At 37.7% G+C, this 13,054-nt stretch overlaps 1 protein-coding gene across 5 annotated transcripts in view; it reads left to right on the top strand.

The window, feature by feature from the left end:
- The window catches only part of Ect2 (epithelial cell transforming 2), a 57,844-nt gene that overhangs the window by 30,921 nt on the left and 13,869 nt on the right, over nucleotides 1–13,054 (top strand). For all 5 annotated transcript variants that reach the window (XM_060378154.1, XM_060378152.1, XM_021653716.2 and 2 more), the window contains 5 exons: nucleotides 1,622–1,703; nucleotides 3,166–3,244; nucleotides 3,627–3,746; nucleotides 7,970–8,108; nucleotides 10,668–10,822. In XM_060378154.1, coding sequence (XP_060234137.1) covers nucleotides 1,622–1,703; nucleotides 3,166–3,244; nucleotides 3,627–3,746; nucleotides 7,970–8,108; nucleotides 10,668–10,822 — 575 coding nt within the window. The remainder of the gene's footprint in view (nucleotides 1–1,621; nucleotides 1,704–3,165; nucleotides 3,245–3,626; nucleotides 3,747–7,969; nucleotides 8,109–10,667; nucleotides 10,823–13,054) is intronic.

Genomic DNA, 13,054 nt, shown 5'->3' with positions numbered 1-13,054 from the left:
CCCTGGTCTTTAAGTCTATCCTATTGTATAGTTTATGCTAACAGTGTTTTCAAAACTGATTGCATACCCAATTTCATTCTTTCTTCCCCCTCTTGTCTTTCTTCCTCCCTTCCTCCCTCCTTCTCCCTCTTTCTTTCTTCCTTCCTTTCTTTTTGGGGGCAGAGTCTACTTTAACCCAGGCCAGCCTTACCTCAGGGATTCCTCTAGTCTAAGCCTTCTGCATGCTGGGATTATAGGTGGGATCTCAGGAAGACTTTATTAAGTAGAAGTCTATCAAGTGTTATCACAACTAAACTGAAATTCTAAGCTTTTTTATGTTTTCTAAAAATTTTTTTAATATAATTTTTATTTATTACTGTTTATTTACCTTGTATCCCAGCTGTAGCCCCACCCTTTTTCATGTTATTCCACATAAACATTAGGGTGACGTGGTGCTAGAGTGGGTATGGCTTGGGTAAGAATGTGCCATGTCTGGCATAGGAAACAGTAAAAACCTAAGAAGAGCCAGGCAGAGTGGTGCCTTTAATCCCAGCACTTGGGAGGCATCGGCAGAGGCGGTTGTGAACTTCTGTGAGTTGAAGACCGACCTCTTAAACTAGAGTGACCTTGTATCACACTAACAAATAACAAAAACACCCATTAAAAATCCCCAAACCCAGACAAAAACCCAGAGAAGCAGAGTTAGCATGTTAAATACAAACCTTTACAATAACACAAAGCTTATTCTTAAGGCATCCAAAATGTTCTTTGTGAGACTAAAAGGTAATCAACAAAATAATGCTTACAAAAAAAATCAGTGCTTCATATTTGAAAATTTAATCAGTAAAACAGTTTGGAAACTTTAATGGAAGACAGTGTTTTAGAGAATTTGGTTAAAATTATTTTGATTGTTATTAAAAAAAATTATATGTTTGTGTGTGGTGGTGGTAGTAGTTGCATACATTGTGAGTTTGAATGCCCACAGAGGCCAGAAGAAGGCATCAGATTCCAACAAACTGGAACTGTAGCGGGGAGTGGCCCAATTTGGGTACTGGCCCCTAAACTCAGGAACCTCTGCAGATATGTCCTAACCATTGACCCACCTCTCCAGCCACCATAGCCCTGAATGTCTTGGAACTCACAATGAATTTTTAGATATAAGTTAGGTTTAAATTCTATTTAAATTATAGCTTGAAAACATTTTATACTGAGTGATAATCTTTGGGTTTAATGTAATTAAGTCCACTGGTGAGCTGATAGATATTAATATTAATGTGTCGCCTCCAATTAGGTGTATTAATAGGTGGCCTACAGTAGTATTTTCACCTCTGCCTCTCAAGTGCTACCATTCAAGGCATGTACCATCATGCTAACGAACAAACAAGCCTAGGACCCTGCATATACTAAGCAAGTGTTCAACTTCTAAACTTCATGTCTAGCTATGGGTTGCAGCCCTCTACCTCCAACTCCTAAGACTATAGACATTACAGATCTGCCGTACTATTCCTGGCCACAAATCAAAATAAGCCCTAGATGTTATCTTTAAGAACAGTTAACCTGTATCAAGCTGATGTATTTTTAAGGCATTGGTGGAAAACCACTGAACTTATTTAATAATGGAAGAAACATTTTATTATTACAGATCTTAAGAAGCATACAGCTGATGAAAATCCTGACAAAAGCACTTTAGAAAAAGCTATTGGATCACTAAAAGAAGTGATGACGTAAGCAATTTATATTTTACTTTAAAATGTTATTTACATTTGCGTGTGTGTGAGTGACAAAATATGAGCGTGTGAACACATGGCCTTCACCAAAGGTGTGTGGAGGTCTGAGGACAACTGTGGAGTTGGTTTCCTCCTCCTACTTTTCTTTTTTTTTCCTCCACTTTTACATGGGATTGGGGGATTGAACTCTGGGTTGTTGGGCTTGCATTTTGTAAGTGCTTTTTACCTGTAGGTCCATCTTGCTGGCCTGTTTTCATGTTTTTGTTACTGGATTTATACTGGAAGTGATCTTTGTCATAAATAGAAAATTGTCAGTAGCTCACTATTGTAAAATATCTAAATTATTTCTTTAGTAGTATGGTTATAGTTAAAATGATAGGTATTACAAGACTATATTGACCAAAATATTTATTTCTGAAATTCTATGTACAGAAACAGTAATGGAAATTTAAAAATACCTATAAATGCGAAAGGCATGCGTATGGCCTTGCTCATGAGGATTTTCTGATTTCAATTCTGATTTACAAAGATGTATTTCTACAAAACCTTGCATTCATAGGTCCTCTCAACCACATAAAACTTTTTTTTTTCATTCTACTTTTTATATTTCTTTACTTGAATAAATTTTCTCATGTTAAACTTCATTTAGTGAAGAGAATTCTTTATGCATTCTTTAAATTCATGGCGTTTCCTCCAATGAATATTCTGTTGAATAGATCCCAAACACATACAAGTCTTCCTCTGAGACTTACATTCCTAAGGCTTCCGCTGATGCTGAGCAAGGCATTAGCCTCACCACTACCATGGAGGTTCCTGCTGACGCTGACATTCTCAGCTTCAGTAGAATTTGCACCATGAGTAGAAGCTTTTCCACATTTCTTGCCAGTGAGCTATAAGTGAAAGTTCCCATACTATTACATTCATAAGCTGTTCACTGTATTGATTATTGGTATCTAATAAGATATGATTGCCAACTAAAAGCCTAGTCCAATAAGTACATTCTTGGGCTTATTACTTGTATGCATTTTCTGATTTCAAGAAGATTTTTAGTTTTGGACACAAGGAAGACAAGAGGAGACTCCTTAACCATCCTGTTAGCAGTAGTTGTGGTTTTTTTCTTTGCTGTGAAATAAGTACCATATGACTTAAGAAAACAAAAACCTTTACCTGAAAGTATATTTCAAACTTTAGAATTTTTTTTAACATTAAGCATTATACAGTCTATGTTTTAGAAAGTGTAAATAATGAGTAAAATGTACCACAGTGAAACATAACATTTTGATATATTATGTGGAATAATTTTTAATATTAGGATGTTTTGAAGGAATGCTTATCTGATTCATGATTCAGAATTAAGGCACTTAAATGAAAGTCAGGCTTTGTGACATGATATTTATTTGTGTGCTGATTTCATGTGTATTTTAAAAGAGGTTTTATAAAACAACCATTAATTTTTCAGGCATATCAATGAGGATAAGAGAAAAACAGAAGCACAGAAGCAAATTTTTGATGTTGTTTATGAAGTAGATGGATGCCCAGTAAGTTTTTAATGAATACCATTGAATTTTCTGCTTTAATGCGGTTTCTGTTGTTTCAGTATAAGCAATCTCAGGATGTAGAGATGCTTCAGTGGTTAAGTACACTAGTGGCTCTTAGAAAAGACCTGAGTTGAGTTCCCAGTATCCATGCCCGGTGACTCACATCATATGATTACCAGGGATTCGACACGCTCTTCAGAGTTCTGAGAGTTCCTTTACATAAAAAGCATATATGTGAAGACACACACATATATAAGAATGATAGAAACATCTTTAAAACTTTATTAACAATCTTAGCACCACTTTTGAATGACAGCTTATTACTTGATAACATTTAACAAGTTACTTGATAACATTTAACCACTTTTGTTAATGTTCACAGGCAAATCTCTTATCTTCTCATCGAAGCCTAGTACAAAGAGTAGAAACAGTTTCTCTAGGTGAATATCCCTGTGACCGAGGAGAACAAGTCACTCTCTTCCTCTTCAATGACTGCCTTGAGGTAAATTTGGACTCACTGTAGTTTAATATTGTTGTATTTGTTTTATTTCCGTAAATATCTAAAATAAAGATTTGATTGAAGTACAATATAGAAATTTGAGGTATATTCAGTTATTTTTTTTCAAAAGAAATTAGGACCAATTGCTGATTTCATATTGTGGAGGAATACTTTTGGGAAGAAGTCTAATATTAAGTTTGATAAATTTCCGGACTGCAATTCTAAGTCAAAATTTCTTACAAGTAAATGCGTAGATCATGAGTATTGGCGACCTTGTGTTTTTAAGTATATTTATTCAAGATCTACACGTTGAGCTTTTTTTTTTTTTTTTTTTTTTAAGCAGTTAAAATTTAAGTAGCTTTTTGCAGCCAAGGTGAAGTCAGTTGCAGAGCTAACTTGATAATTTAGGACTATGAACCTTTGATTTCTTTTTCTACTTTGATAGGGTCTCATTCTATAGCCCAAGCTGGCCTTGTACTTTGGGCAGTCCTTCCACTTCAGCCTCCCTGAGTCCTGGGATTATAGGGATAAGACACTATGCTAAATTGGATTCTTTAAAATTAGAAAGTTTTACTGATAAGATCGAATAATTCTACTTCCAAAACTCAACTGTCTGTGTTATGTATTTTCTTCCCAATAGTACCCTATAGGCAAATATTGAATTCATATATTTTTTAAGCTTCTTTTCCATTCTTTGAACATGTAGGCTTAAGTAATTAACCAGATTATGAAAGGGGGTGGTTTAGTCAGGGTTTCTATTGCTGCTATGAAACACCATGACCAAAGCAATCTCGTGAGGTAAGGGTTTATTTGGCTTATACTTCCACAGCACCAGTCATCATCAAAGGAAGTCAGTACAGGAACTCAAAATAGGGGAGGGACCTGAAGGCAGGAGCTGATGCAAAGGCCATGGAGGCTTGTTGCTTACTGGCTTGTTTCTCATGGCTTGCTCTGCCTTTTTTTTTTTTTTACTAGAACTCAGGACTACCAGCCTAGGCATGGCCCCACCCATAGTGAGCTAGGCCTTCCCACATCAATCACTAGTTGAGAAAAATCCTCTACAGGCTTGCCTACAGCCTTATCTTATGGAGATATTTTCTTAATTAGGTTCCTTTCTCTCAGATGAAGTTAGCTTGTGTCAAGTTGACATAAAACTATCCAGCACAGGTAGGAAGTAAGGAGTTTTCTTTATTTCCGAAAAGAAAAGATGTTCATTTGGTACAACAGGCATTGACAAGAAACTCTTTGACATGTTTATTACTGGGTAACTTTCTGTTCTTGTCATCAAAGTTCCTGCTGGCTTTTCTTTAAAGTCTGTCCATTCCTTCATCCCTTTCTGTATTGCTTCTTTTAAAAGGACTTCTTTTAAAAGACTGCTCTCTTCCATCATGTACCTTATTGTTTAAAGTGTAAAACACTAACAAATCTTAGCGATGAGGAAGGCATGCACATAGTAGTTTTAGGTGCAATAAAGTCTCAAGGAAAATCTACGTCTGTTAAAGGGCCTTGTACTTAGAGATTAAGAAGTGATGCTTTCATTTGGCCAGAAATGTTACAAAAAGCACAAAATCGTGATAATCTGATATACAGCTGACCACATAGAGTAAGAAATATCATATAAGTCATGCAGTGGGTGATTGTGGACTGCCTGGTCCTCCCACAGTAAGAATTTCAACATGCTCTGCTTTTGAAAACCAAGTCAGGAGTCAATTTTAATCCCATTTTATTTGAGTTTATATTATCAAGGGGTTTAGCTATGTATAGTCTGATTTTTTGTTTCTTTCTGTTAAGCCTTTTTGAGCGTTTTTAAAAATATCTCGGTCTGCCAACCTCATTCAGTTAAGGTTGGGTTATCTGGATTTTCTTAACAGTTTGTTAGGAAATTTATTTTTGCTTTTAGTACAGCAGTGATTTGTTTTGATATTTTTTTTATGCTGCCTTCATATTTTGCCATAATTGGCCCATTGACTTCCCTTCTCTTTAATTCTTATTGTGGGCAATCCCTGTACCTTCTCAGGCCCTGACTTCCCATTTTTTTCACCCTTGTGTGTCCAGTGACTTTTTGTTCTTCTCTGTCCTAGTCAGCGTTAATATCCTGTGATAAAACACCATGAAAAAAGCAACTCGGAAGAAAGGCTTACCCTTCCATATCATTCATTGTTCATCATCAAAGGAAGTCAGAACAGAAAATCAAACAGGGCAAGAACCCAGAGGCTGATACACGGGTCGTGGAGGGGTGCTGCTTACTGACTTGTTCCCATGGCTTGCTCAGTCTGCTCTCTTGGAGAACCCAGGACCACCAGTTCAGGGATGGCACTACCCACAGTGTGCTGGGTCCTCCCCCATCAGTCATGAACAAAGAAGATGCTCTACAAACCTGCCTATTGCCTGATCTTATGGAGGCATTCTTCTCAATTGAGGGTTCCTCCTCTGATGACTAGCTTTTTTTCAAGTTGACATAAAAGTAGCCAGCAATGCTCCTGGCCGCTGTCTCTGTTGCTTGAATAGAAACTGCTGTTTCTGCTTTTTATTGTTTATTTTATTTTTAGTCTAGCAAGGACTGGCCTTGTAATCCTCTTGACTCAAGCCTCCTAGTTTCTTCATTACTGGCATGTGTACCCACATTATATGGCACGTTATTATGTACCCACAGCCCAACTGCTTTAGTTTTAAGGCAGGGTGTTAATGTCTCTTCTGCTGCTTTAAGCTAGCTCAACCTCTCAAATGCCGAGGTTTCAGACATGTGTCACCATGCCTGTTCAGCTGCCATATTTCTAATATTAAATTTGGACTTCAAGATTCAAACGTCTAGATAGACCCTTATTATTTAACTCCCTTAAGAAGACTAAAACTCTTAGGAAATTTGAAACAAAAATAGTTATTTTTAATATTTTAATGCTATATAACAAAATCCCAAAGCAATCACTATACTTACACATTAAGAACAGGTAAATATCAGTAGAATCTGTACTGTCTTTAATATGACAGATGACTAACATTAAACTAAATCTACATTTAAAATTTATCTTTTATTTGAATATTTTGTGCTTTGGGTTTTTACTTTTAACCGTGATTTATTAATATTTGTGTCATTAGTTTTAATGGTCTTTTCTTTTTCAAAAATAAACCTTAAGGTGTTACTTTGTTTAGCATGTCCATTCATTGCAGAGGAGTTAGAGGATTTGCTGCTTACTTTACGCTTATGTAAGAGAACCTTTAGTATTTGATATATATATGTGATATATAGAGGAGAAATTTCAATATCTGCTTCAGAGTGAATAGGATATGGGTAGTTCATCTTATTCATTAGCACAATACCAGGTAATATATTTTTAACTGTATTTGTCATGATGACCATTCTCAATGTAAATATTTATGCTCACTTTATGTTAATGCTTTTCAGTAAAATCTGTATTACTGCAAAGGAGCCTTTTTTTTTTCTCTCTCTCTTTTGGCAAAATCTCAGTGTATCACAAATCACAAGATCTTTCTGATTTTGCTCTTCTCCAGTTACCTATCTCTTCCTTTTGCATGGGTATCCAGTTAAGGTAAAGTTATAGCCTAATACAGCACTTTGAAATTATTTCTATTGCTTGTGTGTGTGTGTGTTGTTGATTTTTTTCTTTTTTTAAAAGACAGTTTCACTATAGCTCAAGGTGGCCTGGAACCAAAGGTCCTTTCCTCCCGTAGCCTTTCCAGAGCTGGGCTTTTTTGTTGGATATGTATTTACTTTCCTAAAGCTTCCCTTTATCAGTATTATGTAAGCAGTCATGAGAACAGGAACTTCTGTTTGATTCTTTCTCTGTAGTATTCTGTCACTAGGAGATACTGTTTCAATTACTTACTTAAACTAAAATTAATGCCATTTTGAGCCCTAGATAATGCCTCAGAACACCCATCCCTGTGTGAGGTTTGGGGCTTTATTCAAGACTCCTGCTGCTGTTCAGAGTGTTTTGCAGTGCTTCTAGTGCCCGTGGGACCTCTTACACTCCCTATCCCTAGGCCTGTTTTTCTGGTTGTGACCTTTCCTAATACAGACATGAGCATCTGGCTACACAATTACATGTGTGCTTTTTGTCAGTCTCTTGCTTTTGTCGCATAGTAACTGGAATGGCTAATCATCAGATTAGTTGCATATAGATTTATGTGATTAGTGCTGTTATTTTTAAATGTGTGAATTTTTGGTTTTATCACAATAATGATTATGACTTTGCCCCTACAATCAGATAGCAAGAAAACGGCATAAAGTTATCGGTACTTTTAGAAGTCCTCATGACCGTACCCGGCCGCCGGCATCTCTGAAGCACGTTCATCTAATGCCTCTTTCTCAGATTAAGAAGGTGCTGGACATCAGAGAAACAGAAGGTAAGCTCACCTCACAGGTGGTGTTGGGGAGAGTATTCTTTAAATAAGAATAGCTTGATCTCACTGATGCCTTGGTTTTCTATTATAAATGTTTTAACGTATAAATTTTCTTCAAGTGTGGCTCACCTTTCCTAGAGCACTTGTTCTCATACATGTATATCAACTCCATCTCTAGGTACAGACTTGACGTTTTCATTATTTCAAATGAGTGTTGCACCAACCTGCAGAATATCCTCTCTTCAAAGTCAAAGGGCTTTTCAAATGGTTATGGATTGAAATAGCAACTTAGCTTTTCTTATTCCTACATCAAAATTTACTAGTAATTCTTCAAAATACAAATAAATCACCAGTGCTGTTCTGGATCATATCTTTTCCCACCAACTGTGCATTTTGGGTTATCTTTTTATTTTCCTCATTAAAAAAAATGTTTAGTCTGCATGTCTGCGTACTTTATTCATACAGTACTCACAGAGACCAAAAGAGGGCACCAGATTCCCCGGACCTGGAGTTAAGATGGTTGTGAGCCACCATGTGGGTGCTGGAAATGAACCAGGGCCTCTGGAAGAGCAGCCACTGGAGTCCTAACCACTGAGCTGTCTCTTCTGTTCCAGGATATCTTTAAAATATTTATTTGGGAAGGGAGTTGGGGAATGAAGAAAAGACATGAATTCAGTCTTTAGAACCTACATGGTGAAAAAAAAAAAAACTTAACACAAATCATCCACTAATACACACATAATCTCGTATATGAGTGTGCCTGGGAATTTTTTAAGGAAAGATAAGAGATCAGGAGCAGGTGTATGTGAAATAAATAGCTCATAGTAATAGCTCATATGGAAAAAAATGGGTGTTGGGTGTGGTGGCTCAGTCTAATACCAGCATTTGGGAGGCAGAGGCAAGCAGATTTCTGTGAGTTTGAGTCTAATTAGGAGTACGTAGTGAGACCTTGTCTGAAGAATAAATAATAATTAAAAAATAAGTAGGCATGTATATGTGTGTGTGCGCGCGCATGCTCCTTTGTGTTGCATGTACCTGAGGTAGTTTATAAAGATAGGCTGATAGGTTTGGAGATTTCAGTCCACTCTCTTTTGGTCTCACTGCTGTGAACTGTGATGACATGGTTCATTAGGTTGGAGCCTTATGCCTGAGCTGTGAGGAGGAAGCTGTCAGGGTCCCATGGTCCCCTTAAGGCTTGTTACCCACCATCTAAAACCTACTGATGCCCACCTGGAGACCAAGCCTTTGTCATAGCTTTTGCGTGACATTCCAGATCCAAATTACAGTTTTCCTACTGAAAACTTTTCCTTTTAACTTCACTAGTATTCTCTGTAGGTCTGAAAAAGCCAAAAGTGGACATCTTACCTAAAGTAATGCTGTCCATCTATTTAGTACTTAGTGTTATATGTTTATGGTCCTGTCTTAGGAAACAGCTTTATTTTGTTAAGTGACGTTAAGTGTTTTCAGTGGTCTACTTGTGAGTTGTAAGGCATGAGCCTTTACTTTTTTTTTTTTATAATTATTTTTATTTTTATTAATTGCAGTTTATTCACGTTGTATCCCCCCTGTACCTCCCTCCCTCCTCCTCTCCCAATCCCACCCTCCCTCTTCCCCACCTTTGTCCCTCTCACATTCCACTGAAAAGGGAGGTCCTCCTCCCCTTCTTTCTGACCCTAGTCTATCAGGTCTCATCAGGAGTGGTTGCATTGTGGTCTTCTGTTACTTGGTAAGGCCAAGTAACATGTAATGGCAAACCCATCAGAATCACAGCCTTTCCTTTTTCTTCTGTGTTGCTGGTGATCAGCGCCAGTGCCTTGTACCTGCTTGTCAGGTACCCCACCACTGAGCCACATTCCCCATGCACAGTGACGTATACAACTATTTCCTTTCAGCTGTTCAACTCCATATTTGTTAGAGCTGTAGTTGTAAAAGAGCTCACATTAGGGGGAGTCTTTAAGATACCGATCAGGGAGGTAGAGGGGGGTGGTGAGGTGATTCAACAGGTAAAGGCACTTGCCATTAAACCTGGTAAGCTGAGTTCAGTCCCAGGGACCCACATGATGGAGAGAACCGTCCTTCATGAGTTGTCCCCTGGCCTCCACATGTTCATTGTAGCAATTTAATGTATTTGTTTTCAGTTTTTTCAACTTTTTTAGGATTATATTTTAAAATAGATTATTTCAGTATCTCAGTTTTAAAGTATGTTTCAATGTTTGTACAGTTTTTTGAATGTGATTTGTGTAAGTTGCTAGTGATGTATGCTGTCATTTTAATTTTGAAACTTAAATGCTAGGAATGCTATCAAGTGTTACCTGTTTTTTAATTATTGAGAAATTTAAATGTCACAGAAAACACTATTTGTTTTCAGGTTATTGTTGGGTCCTTATAGAATATACATGATACTAATTCTTCGCAGTGCTTCAAACTACTGCAGCAATGGTACCTTTTTAGTTGAAAAAAGCAGGGATAGGAGGGAGAGGTAATTGATTTTGGTGTTCTGTGGAAATGAAATTTCTCAACAGCCAAGGAGTAACACTGTTTGTGGTTATTCTGGATCCCTAGATTGTCATAATGCTTTTGCCTTGCTTGTGAGGCCACCAACAGAGCAGGCCAACGTTCTGCTCAGCTTCCAGATGACATCGGAGGAGCTTCCAAAGGAAAACTGGCTGAAGATGCTGTGCCGACATGTTGCCAACACCATTTGTAAGGCAGATGCTGTAAGTTCTTAAGCTTGTGTCAAATACAGGTAAACGCGCACAGTGTAGTGAGACACATTCCTAGTGAGAGTTAATCGTGGATGGGAGAGAGCCTTCAGTTTTATTCCTACATTGAAAACCTAGGTTGTTTTGGGGAAGGGTTTAAATTTTTAGGCACATGAAATATTCCTTGAGTCCCTGACTCACAGATGGTCCCATTTAACTGTTTAGCTCTTGTGGCTGCAATTTAGTGAGGCTTCTGGGGACTTGTAATGCACCATGTGCTTTTCACAGATGCCTTTCATTTTCATCAAACAAGTTAATAAATTGACAGTAAGGTAATTTTGAATATATAAAGTCTTAATGTAGCCATTTTGCAAGCACTTTCCTAACTTTATTTTTTGAAATAAAAAAATTACCATTTTGTGTTTATGGGTGTTTTGCCTATATGTTGGTGGCCTGGTGCCCATGGATGCCACAAGAGGCCATTGGATCCCCTGAAACTGGAGTTGCAGATGGTTGTGACCCAGCATATGGGTATGGGAATCAAACTTGGGTCCTTTGAAAGAGTAGCCAGTGTTCTTTACTGCTTTCTAAGCCATCACTCTAGCCTCTTCAAATCAAATCCTTCCTTACAGTAATGAAAGTCTTTGCCCAGTTCTGTCTCAGACTTTCTGTAAGTCTCTTTATTCCTGTTTTCTTTTGACTGTATTTTGTGATGACCTGCCTTTGAGCTCAGTATTTATTTTTATTGTTTAGTTTATCCTGCCACTGATGCCTTCTTCTGTTGTCTTTTTTTAACATTTATATTCTTTCTGCACAGTGATTTTTTAAACTGCTTCCATCACTGTTAAGTGTGTCTTTTGACTGTTGAATCTTTTCTGTTTTCTTGAAACTTGAGTTTCCTTAAAATAATAGTTTTTAAAAGTTCCAGAGTGTAGTCCATCACAGTAGGGATGGCAGTTTGCAGGGCTGGTGACATTGCTTTCACAGTGAAGAGAATGGTAAATGCTGTGCTCGCTTTACTATCTCCTTTCTATATAGTTCAGGGTCCTAGAATAGTGCAGGACAGTGCCGCCCACTGTAGACAGGCCTTCACACATTGGTTATCCTAACTCCTGCATTTTCTAAAGGCATGCCCAGAGGATTGTGGATTCAGACTAACTGTCCTGCTGGTAGAAGCTCAGCATTTGCTTTAACTGTGGTATGCCTGTTGGTGAGTTTCATGTCCAGGGCCTGGACTTAATTCTTCCCCAGGCCAGAGGCATCTTCCTACTTTGCTTCAAGTTGAGGAAAGAGTTACGCATCCTGCTTCTTCGCGGTGTGTCTCACCTGTCTTTTGCTGTATCCTCTTGTTTGACTTTTCTTAGCTCTTAGGAAGATCTTGTTTACTATCACTGTGCCATCTTGCTCAGCCACCTCAGCCACTGTCTTGCTTTGTTTCTACCCTGTAATTTCCGTTGGTGTTCTTAGGTATGGTTAGTACAGGCAGACTATTCCTTTTACAAAATGCTTGGAACCAGAAGTGTCCCATGCTTAGTCAAGTTTTTCAGATTGTGAAATATGTACAGACTTTCCTGGTCAGATCTGTCTCTAATCTGAAATTCCGAGACAAAATGCTCCCAATATTAGTGCTGGTTGCATTGTCTTCAGAGCGTTTGGGGCTTCAGATTGCTGAATTAGGGATGCTTGACTGTAGTAAAAGCACATTTTGTTTTCTTTCTTACTGAAAGCAGGGGAAGCTTGCTTTTCCTGTCAGGACAAGTTGCCAGTCCAGTTTTCTCACAGAAACTCTTAAATTACCTTTATACCAGATAGATTACAATGAAGAGCTGGGTGTGATGACTGGATGAAAATAAATTGCCAGAAATCTGAAAATCTTTTGTAGGTTTTGGATGAAGTCAAGGTCCCTTGAAGATAACTTGATTTTCATGTGGGATCAGGATGTTAGGTAGAGCACCCTTACCCTGCAGAAATGATACAGTGAATAGAACATGCTGCTGAAATAGATTGAACCTGTTTACCAGTAATGTTAAGATTTGCTCTGGACCTTCCCATGGGAGTAACATTTTATTGTAGTTACATTTGCCTTCCAAAGATATTGAAGTTTACACATATCATGGTGAGAAATAGGATGCTTATGCAGTTTTTTTCTAGGTGTTATAAAGTTAATAACACTGAAATGTGAAGCTAATGGGACTTTTTTTCTTAAAATGTGATTATTGACTTACTAGATGTAAGATGAATAATCAC

The sequence above is a fragment of the Meriones unguiculatus genome, chromosome 2 (genome assembly GCF_030254825.1).
Source record: "Meriones unguiculatus strain TT.TT164.6M chromosome 2, Bangor_MerUng_6.1, whole genome shotgun sequence".
Lineage (NCBI taxonomy): Eukaryota > Metazoa > Chordata > Mammalia > Rodentia > Muridae > Meriones > Meriones unguiculatus.
The sequence above is the reverse complement of the archived record's forward strand: the minus strand, read 5'-3'. Positions and strand labels throughout refer to the sequence as shown.